This window comes from Glycine soja, chromosome 2 (assembly GCF_004193775.1).
Source record: "Glycine soja cultivar W05 chromosome 2, ASM419377v2, whole genome shotgun sequence".
In the NCBI taxonomy this organism is placed as follows: domain Eukaryota; kingdom Viridiplantae; phylum Streptophyta; class Magnoliopsida; order Fabales; family Fabaceae; genus Glycine; species Glycine soja.
Window position 1 is genome coordinate 27,462,709 of NC_041003.1, and position 20,983 is coordinate 27,483,691.

A 20,983-nucleotide genomic window follows, 5' to 3' on the forward strand; every position below is an offset into this window, starting at 1 on the left:
GCCTTAAATACTTCTAACTTATATTTTAGAAAGTATACATATACCTTCCTAGAGTGATCATCAATAAAAGTTACAAAGTATTGTCTCCCACCAATGGATGGGACAGTTGTTGGACACCAAACATCAGAGTGAACAAGTTCAAGTCTCTCTTTCTTTGGAGTTCTTCCACTTGTCTGAAAGCCAACTCGTTTCTACTTTCCAAGCATACAATCTTCACATATGTTGATTTCTACCTACCGAAGACCTGGTAATTTATTCTTTGAGTGCATGATCTTCATCCGTTTCTCACTCATATGGCCAAGTCTCTGGTGCCATAGATTGGGATTTTCAGTTGCTGCAACTGCAATCAAATGACATGCTCCATCTTTCATGTAAAGAGTTCCACTCTTATTACCACAAGCAACTGTCATTGTGCTTTTTGAAATCTTCCATTGATCGCCATGGAAGACTGTAGTGTAGCAATCATTGGCTAACTGGCCTATAGAGATTAAATTCTTCATCAAGTTGGGAATATGTCTAACAATTTTCAATTCCCATACAAACCCGTTTAACTTAATCTTCATTGCGCCTTTACCCATAATCTCACAAGATTGTTTGTTACCAAGATAAACTTTACCAAGGTTTACAGGGACATAATTTTCAAAGAATTCTTTATGAGAAGTGGCGTGAAAAGAGGCTCCATAGTCTAATACCCAAGACTGGTCCTTGCTTTCTAAAGAACATATTAAAGCATCATGTACTTCTCCTGAGGTGGAGGCAACATTTTCCTCTGCCCTTGCCTTTTGATTCTTTGGTGCACTCTTGCACTGATTTTTGTAGTGTTCGGTTCTTCCACAATTCCAACACTCGATAGTCTTTGAGTTGTGGGAACTTTGATGATTCTTGGATTTTAACCTTTTTTCCTTTGATTTTCCACGTCCATATCCTTCGGTTGAATTTTTTCCTCTTGACTTTGTAAGCAAAACTGAAGAGGTTGACGATTCATCCGACTTTCTCCATTAGATCTCTTCACTGAGAACTAGATCACGAACATCATTGAATTTCAACTTATTGCTTCTTGACGAGCTACTCACAACTGGGACAATAACATTCCAACTTTCTGGTAGAGAAGACAAAAGTATCAATGCTTGTACTTCTTCTTCGAAATCAATTCCAACTGAACTCAATTGGGTTGTGACTATATTGAGTTCACTAAGATGTTGTGCTATTGATGCGTCTTCTATCATCTGCAAATTGAACAACCGCTTCATTAAAAGAACTTTGGTTGAGGCTAACGGCTTTTCATACATGCTAGAAAGAGCCACCATAAGACCCATTGTTGTAGTTTCTTTGGCAATGTTGAAAGTAACGTTGCGGGATAACGTCAAACAGATAACTCAAAGGGCTTGTCTGTCGAGAAGAGCCCAATCTTCATCCTTCATACCCTCGGGTTTATTTCCAGAGAGAGGTTGAGGTTGATACATTTTTTTCTTATACAAATAATCTTCTATTTGCATCTTCCAAAAGCTAAAGTTCGCGCCATCGAACTTTTCAATTTTCACCTTTACATCTTCTGCAGCCATTGCTCCCACTCTAATATGACTCATTTTAGATCGTTTATAACACTAACGCTCTGATACTAGTTGTTGGGAAAATTACGCAAAATTTTCTATAATTAGATTTGTAAGAAAAAAAATATATGGAATATTTGCTCACACGCAATTGATAATAGAGTTCGACCAATTATGTCTATGTCTCCAGGTTGCTACATATATTTTATTGTAAAGAGGAAATTATAAACAAATGTTTACAAACACTCACTCAACTCACAACCCTGTTATACCCAGAAAATATTAAAATAAATATTTTGTCTCTCTTTTTCTTTTCTTGAAGTTGGAATATTTATGAAGGGAAATAAATAACATACTTATACAATTTCTCCTCCACTTATTTATCTTTATTATTTCTTCTATTGCTTTCCTTGAATTTCTCTCAAGCAAAACATTATAAGCTTCTCTTTATTTAACATTTGACCATTTCCAACAATAGACTCTAATATCATTTTAAAATTTGAATTTTGGCATAACTACACCATTAACTTATTATACATAATTGTTTGTGATTGAATGATAATATAATAATAATAAAATGTACTCTCTGTAAGAACAATTTGCCTTTTTTTTTATTTGGATTTTACTTGAAATTATATTTAGATGCATTACAAATAAAAGCAGTGTAGAATAACGAGAAAATAGCTTAGAGGAATACACATTGTGAATAATAGATTAAGGTAGTTAAATGGTAAGAATGACGAAAAAAGTAAAATAAGCTAATGGTTTATATCTTTAGCAAAATAAAATTCTTGTGTTAGTTAGCTGTAAGAAAAATGCTTAGTTCAAGGAAATGAGAAGACAATGTTGGTGGTCACTGGTCACGAAATAAGGAAAGTCTAGCAGAAAAATGAATTTGTTTTCATTATGGATAGCAAAGGAAGATTGATAGGAAAAAGAACATTCGTGATTCCATAGGCAGCTTAATTGCAAATGCCTTTTAAGAAGTAATGTGTCCAATTGATAAGGAAGAAAGAGGAGTTTAAGTGTAGTAAAATAGTGAATAATCACAATAATGAATACCTAGAAATGAATGAGAATGTAGGATTTGATAGAAGAAAGAAAGTGAAGGCGTGACAACTAATTAAGTAAATGTTTTAGAAATTATCAATAGATTGTAAATTCTATATATTACATTTAAGTGGCAGATGTAACCTAATCTCTTTATTTTATGTTTAAATAAAGAAGAACTAGTTGCTTGAAGTTAATGTTTTTCTATTGTTTGGAACTGTCGTTTATAAAAGCAGCTATCATATGGTGATAAAAAGAGCAGATGTGTAATATAACTAATATTGGCCATGGAATTTGAGATTTGCTTGTTATGCTGCCAATCATTGCAACTTCCAATTCCATCATCAAATGCATTCATCACCGGTTCTTATTTTAATCTTCATTTTCACTCATACAAATTATCAAAGTACTTTATAATATAATTTTTAAGTGCACCTCTATCAGTCGTAATCCCACTTCAAAACATAGAGGCAGATATTATTATATACATTGCACATATCTCAAACCTCAATCTAATCAGTGTATTTATTGATAGATATTAAGGATTGAAAACACTCAGTAACAATTTCGGTGTTGGTAACAATAAAATTTAATATAATCTTACCCTACCTATTTCATCTTGTCTATTTCCTCCTCATGTTATCATATATAAGATAAATAGAGTACATACTTTGAAGGATAACACAAAGGTGATCAGCAATCCCCAGAGAAATTTTCTGCATTACTATACGTGTTATTAATGATTTGCAAGTTGCTATAATCTCAATCTAGATTGGATGAAAGAAGCCAATCAGTTTCTCTCCTCATTTGGAACCAGAACTTACAAAGTTCTTATGTTCCTCATCCATCACATGACCTACAAAAACTATATGGCTTTGAAGAATGGCATCAAAAGCATTGCAAAAAGAACTCCTATGTCGTTTTCTCAACAGAAGTGGCACCCCTTAATTGCTACTTCATCCTATGTATTGTCAGCTTAATATACTAGCCGCTTCAGGCACTTGGAGCATCAGCCAAAGGAGGTGGAAAAGCAACACGAGGGCTGAAGCGAGACAATGGTGGGATCCGGGGTGATGGAGCTGTTGTTCTTGTCCTTGGAGACAAATTTTGCTGCTCCAGAATCAAATTCTGAAGCTCTAGAGGGTAGTCTCTCATGCAACCAATTCTAGGGCCTGCACCCGTTGTCCATTTGGTAGACAAGTGATTGGCCAATTGATATGATTTCCTTCCTTTATGTGAATCTATCCTCTTCAAGATTTTCTCCTTTGGAATAGTATTCTCGTCTATTTCATCTTCATCTTCAGCAAACATGTTTGATTTGGAAACCATGAATTCCTCCTCGTTTATAAATGATTCTTCTGCTGTCTCATAACCGCATTCTGATACTGCAGTTGGAGAATAAAATTTGGTACGAGGACCATTTGCTAGCTCTCCAAAAATGTCATACACCGTGACTCGTTTTGGTATCTCAAGTTTAGTTATTTTTGATCCTAGTCGTACTGACAATCTTGACAAGGGTTGTTGATGATTTGAATCAGCATTAGAATCCTCATTTCTCAAGTTAGGCAGATCTTCAGCTAACGTGTTGGAACTTTCAGTTTCAATGTTTGGAGGTTCCATGACCTCTGAAGGATTGTCTCGGAAGAGATCTTGGTTAATTTTGGCGAACTCTTCTTCTTCAACTGGATTTTTCTAAATATAAGAAAATGGCAATTAGCATTCCAGAAGGATTTTTATTTCTGTGGTGTGATAAAAATGACAATTAGCTAATTTTCTATGCATGATGTCATGGCTAAAGTTAATACCTATCTAAACATAACTCTCTATTCCAAGTAAACTAGTATGAGATTATGGTGAGTGTGGAGTTATGTAAATCTAGGAGTTTAAGTTTCTTCGGTCATGTAAATGCTGAATGGAAATTTGCATTAGATTGATCTTAAACTGCAGCAAAGTCACCATTTAGTCATTTACCTTTACATCTGTAAGATCCACATTATTCTCCTTAAGGAATGACATGAGTTCCTCAAAATTTTCTTTTGTTGGGAGATAATGCCCACTGTGAGGCCAAACTGCCTTTGGAGTTGAAAATGTCTACTGTCAGTATGTGATACAATGGCATATAGAAAGCAAAGGAATACAATATACTAAATCTGTTGTGAAAATCTTGGGTTTATGTCTTTTGCATACCTTAAGAACACCATCCTCCGCCACTAATCTACCAGCAGACAATGTGGCTCCCCCTGCTAGGAAGCTTGAATGTTGAAATGTGCCCTTGTTCTTCTTCCCGACATAAAGAGTCTTGGATGTACTAAGTACAAAAATCCACTTTGCATCTTCTGTTGTTTCAACCGGTTTCCCACTAATCTTGTACAAGAGCCTCCCATTCTCAATAACTACTTCATAACATTTTCTTTCCACCTGCAAAAGAAACAACTTCTAAATTACTTTTACGTGTAGCTAGATGGCTAAGCTACATAATAGCTCTGAGTTTTCCTCTAAAATAAAACATTATGGCCTGTTCACAAACTCTTTTAAGATGAGATTGATCCTTCTTGTTGATAAAAGAAGAAAAAAAGTGAAATAAAAGGAAACAGGAATCTCACTGGACCCAGATACTTGATGCATTGCTGCTGAAGTTTTGTCCTAGTACATCTATCAGAAAGTACCTCCTTGCCATCCCCAATATCGAGCCTACACTTGTAGATTGATTTATCCATCAGTTTGATTCAAAGTTACTTGTTAAACCAATTCAATTTTTCATTCTTGTTTCTATCTTACCAATAGAAGAAAGGTTGATAGCTATCACAGCGAAGCCATTTGACATAATAAAATTGAAGATTATGACCATAGCGGTGTCGGGGGTCAATCTGTTCAAGTCGATAACCAGTTAGAGAAATTAGTAGTTTAATTTGAACTATATCACTTTAGCTATGAGACTTACTGCCTCTAGCCAGTGCTGCAAAGCAAGTTTGCGAGCCTTCATATCCTTAGACAGACCCTTTCCAACCTATTCAACACAGAAAAAATTAAAACAAATTATTACTAATCTTTCAACCTACAACATCAACAATTCAACATATTATAATGCAAGTCATGTGAGAACCTACCTTGGCAGCTCTCTTTGTTGCCCTTGACCAACGTGAAATGGCCGTTTCTGGTTTCTCAATGTCAAAAAATGATATAGAACTGCGCTTTAGTTCAGCAAAATCCAAAGCCTTCCACCTATACATATGAATTTAATTCAGTAACATAAACAAGATTAAGAACATCTTTCAACTTAATTTGAAAGTACTCTATGAGATCGGTCTAAGACTCCTAAATCTAAAAGTGTACACCCTCATACAAAAGATGATGAGAGTATATGCCCTGACAATGTAAAGAATCTTTATCTTATCATCCATTCACAAGCTGCCATGTATTGGTAAGTTTCATGTTTTTTACAATAATTACCTTGCAAGTTATACCTATCTTGATTTCTGATTGATTGACTGTAAATTTTTTAACTGAGAGGAAGTATCAAATAAAATGGACAATGTTTCATGTAAATTCAATTGTGTTTACCCAGGTACGTGTGTTGAAACTAACCATCTCTGCTCTGCAAGAACTGCACAATCTGCAAGCTGCCTCCTTGTCCTAAAACTTTTGTAAACTTTCTGCAACCTCAGTGCAGCTTGGTTCCTTTGATTCTGTGTCTCCAGCAATGATGAATAGAAGTTCTTCTCCAACCAGTCACTACAAGCGTCTCTACTCTTTGTGCTCATTGGTTTACCAAACAAGTCATCATTTTCCATATCTTCTGTAGGAGATCTTAAAGAAAGCACGGTCTCCAACTCAACCGATCCTTCGAGCATCATCTTCCCTTCACAGTTTAATTTCTTTAAGTCAAGTTTTGAGTTTCATTCACTGAAACTAGCTAATCAGAAAATATGCTATATATAACCTCTTGTCTGAAGTTGATTCACCTCAAGAGAAACATCCGCAATACTATCCAAATCAACTAATGTGCAAGCTAAGGTTTTTCTCATTTAACAAACTGCTATATATATATATATATATATATATATATATATATATATATATATATATATATATATATCTTCAAAAAATCAAGATCTTAATCAACAAAATTTATGGAGTCCAACCAAGTTAAAAAGAAAGAAGAAAAAGTAGGAGAAAGGCACAAGGCTTGAAGCTATGTTTTGCATTTTATTATATGTACTATATATTAAGATCTTCAAATCTTCACCTACAAAGGTTTATGAGGTTCTTCATAGACTCTTAGCATTCCTGGTCCTTTATGGAAAGAGGAAGGAAAATTAACCAATTATAATTTTTATTTGCATTTAGAAATCTTCTGGGGAGGTCGTGGGTTCGAATTCCGCTCACTAACAAAAATTAACAACTAACATTTTACCAATAAAAAAAGCATTAATCAGATTTTCTGTTCCAATATCTTACCCAGAAAAAAACAAATCATAATTGAAATTAAGAAAACAAGTTGTAGCGATAATTCCAAGGCATAGTAGTTTTAAGAATTGATACACATTACAGAAGACTTATCAGTTTCTTCAGACAAAAGGGAATCACCAGAAAGGATTCCACACAATCCAAACAAAGGAATATAGAATAAACGATCAAATCTTCTAATATCAATGTTAGCGAATTTTGTAAAAAAAAAAAAAAACATTATCCAACATTTCAGAAGCAACAATGCAAGAGAAGAGGGGTTAAGGATATTGTCATTGTTGGTATAAATCAACCATATATAACCCTCAAAAAAGAATACCAGATTGTCCTTTATTCCCTTAACATGCACGTTGCTCAATTATATTGGTCATGCTTTTAAACCATTATTTTCCTCCTCCCTTTACACCTCCAACGTAGAAAAACCAAAAAAACAAAAGAATGGCATGGTTGGCATCAAACCCAGAAAACACGCAATGCAACCAACATGGCATATTTTCAATCATAAGAACCAGAAAACATTGTCACATTATTACTCTCCATTCCAACATGTTTGAATATTAAAAATGACAACATCCTAGGCTAACGCCATATATCATATAACAATTATGGTATTGTTATTAAAGTTATGAAGGAGCATATACCTAAATATTTGACACTGGGACCAAGGGAGAAGAATGGCTCAAGGAGGTGTTGGTGCAGAGAGAGAGGGTTCGACAACAAACAAAAGGGTGGAGAGAGAAAATGAATGTTAAGAGAAAAGAAGGAAGGGGACCTCAGAAAGGAAGTGGCACAAATGGAGGGTGACGATGTAAGAGAGAGAGAGAGAGAGAGAGAGAGAGCGAAGAATGAGGGAAGAGAGGATCGAAGGGAATATTGCGTAAGGAGAAAGAATAAGAAAGAGGTTAATTAATTGACTTCTTTTTTCGGAGTTAACAGGGTGGATAAGCTAGGTGTATGTATTGCTCTCTCCTTGCAATGCTTAATGCAAGCACGTCATGTTATGTTATTCTTGGCTTTCTTGCACCATCTTTATATAGAGAAAAGAAAAGATGAATGAAAGGAGATTTTTTTTTATGACATGACCGTGGAAACACTAAATTGAAAAGGTAGGTTTGTTTGGACTTTGGAGTGAAATGAAACATGCAAGCTGGTGTCTCTGACTCTGACTAACCCACATGGGGTTTCCCCTTTTGCCTTCTCATTCCACAAGGACTTGCATGGTACAGTTCAACGAGATCATTCAGTTTTTTTTTTCTTTTTTTTTTTTCAATGAAAAGATATGCATCTTCTTAATATTTTCGTTTCAGTTATAATTTTTGGAGAGTGTTTTTTGGTACAGAGCATACCTGTCTTTTCCCAAAGACAATTTTTCTCTAGTAAAATAAAATCATTATAAACATGATTTTTTATTTATTTATTGAAAACCTGACATAAAATTATTGAAATTAAATTTTAAGAATGAAGATAAAAGTATTTTAAAAAGGAATAGTGAAACTTCTGTATATCAAGTTCATTAGAAAATAGTTTTATATTAACATATGTGGGATCATAAACCAAAACTATTAAAATTTGTCAAAGCTACCTAACTAACTTGACTTTTGTGTCAAAACTTTAGTTGGTAACACCACTATGTATACTTTCTTTCTTTTTTGTTTTTATTTTAATTTTTCTAAACTAGAATTATATGGATACATCAACGTTCCTCCCTAATTTTAGTTTAAGCAATTCACTATGCCAAGTTTTTCTCTCAACTTGTAAAACTTCTCTCCATGAAGCGCTTTGGTTAGAATGTCAACTTCTTGTTCTTCTGACTTGCAATAAGCCAAACTTATTTTGCCTTTCCTCACTTGATCCCTGAGATAGTGGTACTTTGTCCCAATATGCTTTGTTCTTCCATGTGCAATTGGGTTGTTGGCAAGACATATAGCAGACTTGTTGTCCATATTAAGTTGAACAACTGAATCAAGCTGAATATTCAATTCTACAACAGTGACTCCAACCAGGCTGATTGACAAGCTGCTGAGACAATAGCCATGTACTCTAACTCACAAGTTGAAAGTCTAACATCTTCTTGCTTCTTAGAACTCAAGCAGATTGTTGATCCAAGTAATTTGAAGACATATCTAGTGGTGCTTTTGCTGTCCTCTACATCACCACTCTAGTCTGCATTAGAAAAACCAATTAACCTTATTCCTTGATTATGATTTGCTTTGGAGAATAAGAAGCCATAATCAAGTGTGCCTTTCACATATCTCAAAATTCTCTTTACTGCAGCCATATGAGAAGTCCTTAGATCATTCATATATCTGCTTACCAAACCCATACCATAATCAATATCTGGCCTACTATGGCACAAATATCAAGCTTCCCACCATTTGCTTGAACAATGTGGTATCCACTGGCTTTTCATCAACACTAGCACCTAGCTTTAATCCAAACTCAACTGGGCTTTTAGCTAGGTTGCATTCTTCCATCTTATATCTTTTAAGAACTTCCAATGCATACTTCTTTTGATGCATCACCAGTCCTCCATTCTTGTGAATGAATGAACTCAATTCCTAAGAAATAAGACATGACTCCTAGGTCTATCATATCAAATTCCTGTTGTAGCTGCTTCTTGACAGTTTGAATCACAACTTCATTACTGCCTGTGATTAAAAGGTCATCCACGTATAGGCATAGTATGATTATGTCTCCATTCTCTTCCTTGACATACACTCCATACTCCACCTTACATTTCTCAAATCCAGGTGGCTGTGTTACATAGACTTCTTCCTTAAGTAATCCATTGAGGAAGGCTGATTTTACATCCAACTACCATATATTCCAACCTCTTGAATGAGCCAAGACCACTACAATCTTGACTGTTTCAATTCTCGCAACTGGAGCAAACACTTTAGTATAATCAAGACCTGCCCTCTACATGAAATCTCTTACAACTAGCCTTGCTTTATGCTTTGCAATAGTTCCACCAGGTTTCCTTTTAACCTTGAACACCCACTTCAAACTGATAGGCTTCTTTCCTTTTGGCAGCCTGACCAGTTTCCAAGTGTTGTTTCTTTCAATTGCTGCTAGTTCTTCGAGCATAGCCTTCTTCTATACTTCTTCCTTTAGTGCTTCCATATATCCTACTAGTTCTGCATAAGCTAGAAGAGCATAGTGAACTAGCTCTCCTTCACTTGTGATTGCATCATCAGTGTACACCTCGAAATCACTTAGCCTTGTAGAAGGCTTTGATACTCTTTGAGGTCTTTGAACTACTGCAGGAGATGTCCCACCTATGCTATTGCCAATTGCTTCTTCTCCACTGGTTTCACCAGGTTCATCAAGCACTGACATGCCTTTTGACTGAACCTTCTCAGTTTTATTCCAGTCATACAAGCTTTCTTCATAAAAAATCACATCCCTGCTATAAGTGACTTTCTTCTCAATTGGATCATACAGTTTATATGCTCCAGTGGGATGATAACCAACCATGATCATCTCAGTGCTCTTGTCATCTAGTTTCTTTCTTTTCTCATATGGGACATGTTTCCAACAAGGTGAGCCAAAAATTCTGAAGTGACTCACCCTTGGCTTCTTTCCTGTCCATGCTACTTTTGGTGCGATCTCTTCTAGCTTCTTTGTAGGTGATCTATTGAGTATATAGGCAGTTGTGGTGACTGCTTCCCCCAAAGTTCCTTTGGCAGCCCCTTCAATTTTAGCATGCTCCTCACCATGTTTAGCAAAGTTCTGTTCCTTATCTCAACCAAACCATTGTGTTGAGGATTATAGGGTGTTGTAACTTCATGTACTATGTCTTTGATTTCACAAAAGTCTTCGAATTCCTTAGAGGTTTATTCTCCTCCCCCATTTGTCCTCAAGATCTTCAAGGTTGCTCCACTTTGCTTTTCTGCATATGCCTTAAATTTCTGAAAAATAGCAAACACCTCACTCTTCCTTTTGATTGGATAAACCCACAACATTCTTGTGAACTCATCTACAAAGATTACACAATATAAATTTCCACCATATGTACAAGGTTCAATTGGACCACACACATCAGAACAAACTACTTCCAGTGGTTCTTTAGCTCTAGGAGGCAAAGACACATTGAAGGAATTCCTAGGTTGCTTTCCTGCAACACAACCTTCACATACTTCAGCTGGTGCATTGATTTGAGGCATACCACTGACCATGTGTTTAGCAACTAATCTACTTAAACCTTGGAAGTTTAGATGTCCATACCTGAAGTGCCAAAGCCAATTGACATCATTTCCTTCAGTAGTCATGCAGTGAACATCTGCTACATTGAAATTTACCTTGAATGTTCTATTACTGGACATCTTGGCTTTCAAGATAAACCTTTGTTTTTAGTCCTCCATCCTTATCTTATATCTCTTCTCAAGCAGTTGTCCCAGACTCAGCAGATTACTATCCATTGTTGGATAGTACATCACATTCTCAATTACAGCATTGCTCCCATCCTTTCTCTTGATCACCACATTTCCTACACCTTCACAGCTGATTGAAGAACTATCAGCAAACCTCACTTTGCTACCTTGTGAAGTATCAAGATTCACCAGCCAATGCTTGTTTCCAATCATGTGGTTAGAGCAACTCGTGTCTAAATACCAAACTTCTGATCCTCCTTTATCAGATTTCTCAGTCACCATTAGCAAAACCTGCTCAGAGTCACTATCAGCTCCTTCTGCCAAATTTGCCTCCTCACCAGCCTTGTTCCTCCCTTCTTTCTGTCTGTGAGTACATTCTGAGGCAAAGTGTCCATACTTATTACAATTGAAACACTTTACCTTTCTTTTATCAAATTTCTTTCCCTCTTTCTTCCAACTCTTCACTCCATTCTTCTGTTGTCCTAAAGATTCTCCTATTTCTAATTGAGTTTCTTCAGAATTCTTGCTATGAGTTTTGTGACTTCCCTTTCCTTTATCAGTGCTCCACTTCCACCTCCCTTTTCCTTTTGAGGGATGAGCTTGTAAAGCTTGGTTCGTGGATCTTTTTGTGTCTCTATCATTTAGCCTTTGCTCGTGTGCCTCCAATGAACCTTGCAGCTCCTCTATCTTCAAATCCTCAAGATTCTTGGATTCTTCTATGGCACACATAATGTAATCAACCCAAGGTGATAGTAACCTCAAGAGTTTCTCCACAACCATCTGATCATCAAGCTTCTCTCCACAACCCTTCATCAAATTGGTAATGCTGAGAATTCTTGTGAAATAATCAGCTACCTTCTCAGTTGACTCCATTTGAATCATCTCATATTGTCTCCTTAGAGTCTGCAATTTCACCTTCTTTAACTTTGCATCTCCTGAATATGCCTTTTCCAAGATGCACCATGCCTCCTTTGATGTCTTTGCATGAGCAATCTTCTGGAAATTCGCCTTGTCCACACTTTGATGAATAAAAAATAGAGTCTTGCAATCACGTTTCTTGGCATCTTTGCATGCGGCTTTCTGCGGATCACTTGATTGCTTTTCAAGTTCAGCAATTCCACATTCCACAACCTCAAGAACATCTTGAAATCCAAATACAACTTGCATCTGAATCCACCATTCTCCCTAATTCGTTCCATCAAGAATAGGAAGATTGCCCATGAGATTTCTGTTTGAGCCTGTCATGATCACGATCTTGTTATGTTAATGAAGCTATTGCGAAACTGATATTCTACCTTCACGAACTCACGAATCTTTTGCAGTGAAAAACAATGATTTGAACATGTGCTGTATGATACCAGATATTGGAATTTCAAGAATGGAGACGAGAGTATTTTAAGAAGGAATAGTGAAACGTCCGTATATCAAGTTCATTAGAAAATAGTTTTATATCAACACATGCGGGGTCACAGACCAAAACTATTAAAACTGACCAAAGCTACCTAACTAACTTGATTTTTGTGCCAAAACTTTAGTTGGTAACACCACTACGACTACTTTCTTTTTTTTTCTATTTTTTTATTATTTTTCTAAACTAAAATTATATGAATACACCAACAAAAATGATAAAATGAGAGGACACTCCCAATATAATCATATACCACGAATGACATGTTGGGATTGTCATTAGAGTTTTACCTTGAAGATTACTACCCCAAACCACAAGTAATTTCATCTAATTGTAATTGCTGCTTCTCATTTAATCCCTAGGCGTCAAGAGATTTTCCTCGTGAGGGTTAATGAGAAAGATATAAGTTCTGAATCCTTAACAATTTATGTCAACATGCATTATTATGAAAACAATTTTTCTTTCAGTATTTAATATAATTATATATTCTAACTTGAAATTTGAAACCATTAATTAAACTAGAATAATCCTAACCCCATTTTATCAACAAGATCCGTGATAATATATACATTTTTATTTGTTAATAAATTTTACTTAAATTTAAAATTAAAATTGATTATTATAAATTTATAATTAAGTTCTTTAGTTTTTGGACTCAATTACATTTTTATCCTTTATTATGATCTTTCAATATTTTGTTTTGACCGGTTAAAAAAAATCTTTTGTTCAAAATATATCATTATTTTGTTGTTTTTTTAAATTACCATCACAATAAAGTAAGTGACCCCGTTGGTTATTCTTGTTTTTAAGGTGTAACATCTTCGTTTAAGAATATGTAACATTAGTAATTAGTAAATAAAAAAAACTACAAGTAATATTCTAACGGAAAAAATAACTGTTAAACTTATTCTTATTAATAATAGTTAAAGATCTAACAAAATTTATCTATTAATACATAGATATATTATAAAAAAAAATACTAGTTTCTTAGATGTCACAGTTCTTCTTCTTAAAAAAATGTCACACTTTCTCATTTGAGAGAGTGACACCTATATAATTAGAGAACTTTAATTATATGTATATCTTCTTTATTTTTTCCAATTATATGTAAATTCGTAATTATTACCTTACATTATATGATTAGATTATCATGCTTATCACACTAATAAAATACACACAAATAATGAAATGGATAAATAAGTATTTTTTTTCTTAAAAGTATAATGTGATAATAATTACTTGTTGAAAGAATGAAAAATATGATTTGTTTTATGAATTAGTACAAAATATGGTAATTAGGTCTTGTGGTTAGGTTTTGTGAAATCAATTTAATAATATTAAATTATATTTTTTTAGGATTAATTTGATATTTAATTATAATTTACACTGATTAATTTAATATTAAATTGTACAACATAACTTAATTATCATATATTTTTTACACATTTAAAAACTAAATTAGAATTTCTATTTTCTCAATTCTTAAATTTTTCATTGCATTGCACTTTAAAGAGGAAAGTGGTCATTTATTCTAATTAAATCTTTTAAATATATATGTTGGCCAATATTTAATTTTTTTATTACGTATAAAAAAGATTTTATTAAACTTGAAGAGAAATTAAACTTAGTTGTAAAAGATACCTTGAAATGCAAATAAAAATGTTTACCACCTCAACTAGATGTCGATCGGTTATCTTCATCAAATTTTATTTATATTTTCAATAAAACAAGTGTGGTGCATAACTAATAACTAATGATTAAAATAAGGAAAACCTAATCACTTGCTTTGTAAGCACGTAAAAATCTCTTAATATGTACAATGTTGTTAATGACTACATGCACGTGTATGAATAAAAATATGATTACGCTTCTTAGACTGCTTTTCTATAAATTAAAATATCCCCTTGCTTGGATAGTACGTGGGAAGAAAGAAATTGAACACCTATTAAATACAATGGAAAATAAAAAGAAAAGAAAAAAACTAAAGGTAATATTACTTCTTTTCCATCTCCCCTCGTTAATTGAAAAAAAAAATGGAGTTAGAGAGAAGTTTGCATTTCGGTGTGATGACCATCATGTATTCCAGGTAAAATGTTTTTCTTTTTAATATATATAGGCAGGTGAAATGTTTTAGTATGATATACTTATAGCCTCCGTTTAATTTTGATTTTGATACATATAATTAATTTTAAATTGTTGAATTTATTAAAAACATCTGTATATAATTAATCTTAATCATTATTATAATAATAACATACACAAATAATTTTATATAATTTTACACTAACCAAATCTTAAAAATATTTATGTATATATATAACAAAAGTCGCTAGGGACGAGGGGGCTAATACCCCTGCCCCCTTAAATTTGTTCCAACTTGAGGTAAGGGTTGATCCTTGTCCTTCTTTAAAGTGAGTATTATTTAAGAAAGTGTTTGGTTTGATTGTTTTTTGTTTTTATTTTTACTGAAAATAAAAAATGGTGATGAAAATGCGTTTAATTGAATTTTTGAAAATATTTTTAATGAAAATATTTTCTCAAACAAACCAAAAACTGAAACACTAAAATCTCGTTTTCAATTAAAATCAGGAATCTCATTTTAGGTAAAATAAAAACGCGGTGGCAAAGAATGTAATTTTAAGTAAATTTGAAAATACATTTTCTTTTAAAAACGCATTTTCAGTGTTTTTATTTCTTGAAAGTAGAAAACAAGAAATCAAACCAAATATGTTTTTAGAATTATAATCTTTTAAAAATAAAAATAATTTTAAAAAAATAAAAACAGGAAATGAAAATAAAAAAATAAAAATATAAACCAAATAGACCCTAATTAACCATTTTTATTGTTGTCCTGCCACATGTTAAGGCATGATGTTTATTGATTGTTCCACCTTTCTAACATGTCGGGAGGTAATGCACCTTCTGCTAGCTCGTGTTTTCACATCTAACATGTCAAAATTTAGGGTTTGTCTAGGTACGTAGATCTAGAAGCTTCTCTTTTGAGCAAGTAGTTCTTTCAAAAGGTCATTTATTCTATTTCCAAACTTATATATAAATGACTCATTCTTATCTAATTAAGTTAGTAAACGGGAGAGACGTTCGTGATTAACCATTCATATGACCAAGCTTTGGCTTCAAGATTGACTGGTATGAGAATTGACTTATTGTGTCAGTGAGTCCTCATTAGGTTTAAATTATTGAGATAAAAAATACTTAACTAAACAATATAATTCAAGTATTAGAAGAAATACTTAACTGAAAATACGTTTAAATTATTAACAAACAATATAATTGATAAATAAATAAATTATAATCTTTAATATTTTACTCTAGTTTGCAGAAAATACATTCATTAACTGACACAAGTACCCAACAAGAAATGCATCCTATTTTTTTTTTTTGAAGAAATTAAATTTAAAGAATATTATTCTTCAAATTACAAATACAATAAAATAACTCTTATATCAAGTTTTGTAAAAAAAAATCTAGAATGCTACAATTGATATTAAAAGAAAATGGAAAAAAATAGATTTTGATGAACGTAAAACTTTTTTATTTTTATAAATTGAATTCAAGTATTAGAAGATTAATAGCAACTTATCAATACTTGTTGAATCAATCGAATTAAACTTTGTTTAATTATATTAACGAAAAGTTCACTACTTTAGTAAATGTTTAAATTGTAGTAAAAATTGAGTCAAATTTTAGTTTGTAAACTAAATTTACAAAAATATCTTAATAATAATTTTTTTGCAACCAAACATAATATCAAATTTATTTTTTTTTCTCCAAATTTGTAACTTCCCACCGACTAGCCGTAGTCGGCTAATGAGATTATTATAATTAATTACAAGTAGTATTAGTATGGAAGATTAAAGCACAAATGGACGTTAGTGAACAAAACAAACATTTCTGACAAGAATAATGTGCAGCATTCATGTTAACAGCTACTACTACGTACGTACTTTTACTATGTACGACCCATGGTACGGACCTTCCACCATACACACACGCGGCTTCAACACAACACAACACAACTAGCTGGACGTACGTAAGTGGTATTATTACACTGTTACTAACTATTTTTTGTTTCTTTCTCTTTTTAAGGTTGGTGGAGGCCGTGTACAACTATAAGGTACAGATGATCCTAAAGTATGTGACGGAGACAGGAGTAGCCGAGTAGCTACATATGTGTGTTTGTTTTAATTAATTTCAATTTAATATTTGTTTTATATTAGTTTTCTAAAAAAAATAATGAGTAACTTTTTTTTAACTTAAACATGGACAACTTGAAAAATTATAATTAACATGATAGGTGCGTGACATAATTGATAAATAAGCATGTTTGTTGAAAATGTAATTAGAGTTGAATCTCAAGTTTATATATATATATATATATATATATATATATATATATATGAAAAAAATACTTTTTTTTTACAGAAATCAATATTTTGGATGAATTTTAATATCTTGGATTTTTAGTCCTTAATTTTTGTCTCTTGACTAAGGATATTGTGTGCTAAAAAAATCATGAAAAACTATAAACATGATATTATTATAATTTCTATAACAATTAATAAAATCAATACTCTCATTTAGTTTAACATTTCTTTAGACTTTTTATCCCTTGACTGATTGTATAACACATCCTCCTCTCACAATTTTTGGTCACTAAATTAAAGTCTGCGACTTTTCTTTTGTATAATGGTGACAGCGAAGATAGAATCTAAAATTTTATACAAACTATCCAAATCTTCACTATTTGGTTGATCCTAATGGGTATAATTAAAGTCTGTGTTTGTTTGAATTTATTTTAATAAAGTAATTAACTATTGATTTTTTAATTAAAAAATGAGTGTTTATTTTGTAAATTTAAACATTTTTAATCAAAGACAAACATATAAAATAATAAACACAGTATGGGATTTTAAAATTAACGTATTATTATAAATGAATAAATTATTGCATACTTATTAGTATATAAAAGTTTTATAAACAAAAACTAGAAATTTATAAAATTTAGTTAAGATTACTCAATGTATTTGCACTTTCTATCGTACTTGAGTCTTGAGATATATATGCTTTGGTAAGATTACAAGTATTTTTTATGGATGTAATATTGTTTGACTTGAATATAAGTATTATAGACGATCAAGTTTATTAGTAGTTAATCCAATTATGTATTTAAGGCTTAAATTTAAGATTATTAGTTAAATTCAAATAATTTGACTCCAATTTATCTATGCCGTCAGTAAATAACTAAATGCTATAATATGAATATAATAAATAGTTATATTGAAGTTTTGGTATTTTCTATATTTTAGTATTTTTAAAATTATATTACCATTTCCATAATAAACTTATTTGGATGACGTTTGCAAGCATGTCATATGTCGTCGGTTAGGTCTTTAATAAAATGTTGTACCATGTTCAAAACAGATAAGAATGACACCTGCTTGTGCTATTCTGTTTATCTGTTCTAATAATTTGACCGCCCACTACATCTGCGTGTGTTTAGTTGGTGTGAGAGAAGAAATTTTTTTAAAAAAATTTAAATTAAAATAGAAGAAAATATGAGATTCATATTATTTATTGAATTTTTTTTCATGAATATTATTTTGTTTCCTACAACCACACACACTATAAAGCAAGTTTCGGATTATTATGTCTTTTATGATTTATGCACTATCAATTTAATGATTTTGATTTCCTCTATGCGAGTGAATCTCTAATATAATGAATTTAGGGAACAGAAGATTGAAAATAAATTTAATTTTTTTTTCATTTGTTAATCGATTCAACGCGTTTTATTCTCTCTATTACTGCCGTCGAATCCAGCCATACACAGCCACACACAGCCACCGACACGATGGCCTACAGGCTTTGACACGTGCGAATAATTTGAGAAAATATTTTTAAAAATTATAAATATTTTTTACTTTTTATTTTTAAAGGTTTTATAAAAATGAATTCTTATTTTTATATTTTTTAAAATGAAAAACAAGTAGGAATAACATATTACTTTTATAATTATGAATAAAATAACCGATTTTGAAAATAAATGGTCTCTAATTTTTTAGTACTATGTTTGATTGTGAAAAGAAAATAAGAGGAAAAAATAGTCAAATTAAATAGAAAAAAGAGGGAGAATGAGTGAATATTCATTTAGTTTAAGGAAAAAAAAAAGAGAAAAAACAATAATTCACTTGTTTTGCTCATTTTTATTTTAAATTTCTTAGAAAATGAAAGCCAGAGTTAAAGACATGTTATGTTGGAATTCAAAAAATAATTTCAGTGGAAACGTTTTCCAGAAAAGATCAGAATTTAGAAACAGAATGAAAAATAAAAGTTCTCTTGTTCTTCTTCTAGAATCTTTAAAAATGAAAACATAAAAACTGCAATGTTTATAATTAATTGAATACTTAAATATGTTTTTAATTCTTTAAATTTAAGTTGGATTTTGTTTTTTTTTTGTTTTTTGTTTTGTTTTCAAATTGAAAATTATTTTTTTAGCTTTTGAATTTCATGAAGTAATGGTTTGATTTTCTTGATGTTGACTTGTTAGAGACCTAGTTGACATGGCTAACAACGTTCATGAATGCATATCACGTGTAATTAAATAAGTGATGTATTTTTTAAAATTTTTTTAATTTTTTTAAATTTAAAAGTGTTTTTTTGTTTTTTAAATTTACTTTAATTTTTTAAATTTAAAAATGATTTTTTTAGTTCCCAAATATAAAAATAACTAATTTTAGCACTTAAAGTTGACGTTGTATAGGGTAGTTAATAGTGTGGTTTTTTTGTTAGTTTTCGAAATACGATTTTGTCACAGATTTTTTACAGTTTTATCACAGTTTTCAACTTCGAAAATTTAGATTGATAAATAATATTTTAAATGACAATTTTAAATTCCCAAAATACAGTAAAACAAAGAAAAAAAAAATCATGTTTGCACATTCTAGCTACAAGTCACCATACAGTCTCAAAATAAAAATGCAAAGCCAAAGTTTCGTTCATGGCAACGCGATGAGGAGTAGGGGTGGGGAGAAATAGAGGATGGGCAAGAGTGATGAAGAGAGAGTGAGAAAGAGATAGAATGAGCGAGAGAAAAGGAGATGGGATGGAACCACTCCATTGTAGCGATTTTAATGGCCACCTAGGCCTTGAGGTGAGAGGGGAAGAACGAAAAAGAGACCACAATAAAAAGTGAGGTAAAATTGGAGGAGAAGTGAAAGAGGTAAATGAGGTGATGAATAGAGGCTAGTGAGATATGAATATATAAGATAAAGGACTCTAAGTAAAAGAGGAAAATAGTTTGAAGATTGAGAAATTAAATTGGGCATTTGGAAGAGAAAGTGAGTATTGTTATTTTTTTTTTCTTCAATAGAGTTTAAAATCTCTAAAAAAATATTTTAAAACATTGTTCATTAATCTAAATTTTGAGAGTTTAAAAATGTCATAGATTATATTTCTAAAATTACCAAAAAAATACATTAATTGTTAATGATATTAACAATTTTTTTTAACAAAGTTAACTCTAAGGACCAAATTGAGTTATTTATATTTTAGAAGAGTGAAAAATTACTTTTAAATTTGGGAGATCAACAAGATATTTTAGCTAAAATAAAATTAAAATAAATCCATAGCACATGTGACTTATGCTGAGATGAATGACATTATGTCAGCAAATGGTGTCAATGATGAAGGATTGATATCAAAGTTTTGCGAAATTTCGAGACTAAAAAATAATTTTAAATTTAAAAAATAAAAACAAAAAATCAACCCAAATTTAAGGGGTGGAAATATATCTAACCCTTAATTGAAAATTCATTTAAGATTTATCTCTCCTCCGAAAAGGACTTGTAACAAGTTTCTTTTACGTATCTTTTTATCTTCCTGTAAAGAGATGCTGAATGGTCCCTAGTCAAACATTAAATAAGTATTATTTTTAGAAGAGTTTTATTTCTGACTTATTTAGACTTATGTCATAATATAAAATTTAATAGAAACTTTAATAAAGTGTTTGGGAGGGTTTATAAAAATAATTATACATGTCATTTTTTAATGCAATAATTATATATGTCTATAAATTGCTTTCAACTTATTGTAATAACCTTTAAAATAAATTAGAA

The 20,983-nt window shown here is 31.7% G+C and overlaps 1 protein-coding gene across 1 annotated transcript; it reads right to left on the bottom strand.

Annotated features, from left to right (window-relative positions):
• Nucleotides 1-3,133: 3,133 nt before the first annotated feature.
• LOC114391760 (IQ domain-containing protein IQM6-like) lies at nt 3,134-8,031 on the bottom strand. Its single transcript, XM_028352713.1, has 9 exons — nt 7,709-8,031; nt 6,162-6,459; nt 5,708-5,822; nt 5,542-5,607; nt 5,379-5,467; nt 5,204-5,291; nt 4,788-5,018; nt 4,572-4,673; nt 3,134-4,292 (listed from the first exon to the last, which is right to left on the bottom strand). The coding sequence occupies exons 2-9, from the start codon at nt 6,452-6,454 to the stop codon at nt 3,594-3,596; spliced, it is 1,683 nt and encodes a 560-aa protein (XP_028208514.1). The 5' UTR covers nt 6,455-6,459; nt 7,709-8,031; the 3' UTR covers nt 3,134-3,593.
• Nucleotides 8,032-20,983: the final 12,952 nt, after the last annotated feature.

Bases quoted from the DNA above. Each gene is read 5' to 3' on its own strand.
- LOC114391760 (XM_028352713.1), bottom strand. From the start codon at position 6,454: ATGATGCTCGAAGGATCGGTTGAGTTGGAGACCGTGCTTTCTTTAAGA. The intron at 5,608-5,707 runs GTAGGTTCTCAC...TGTGTTGAATAG, and splicing joins CAACAAAGAGAGCTGCCAAG to GTTGGAAAGGGTCTGTCTAA. The intron at 5,019-5,203 runs GTGAGATTCCTG...TTTCTTTTGCAG, and splicing joins GCATCAAGTATCTGGGTCCA to GTGGAAAGAAAATGTTATGA.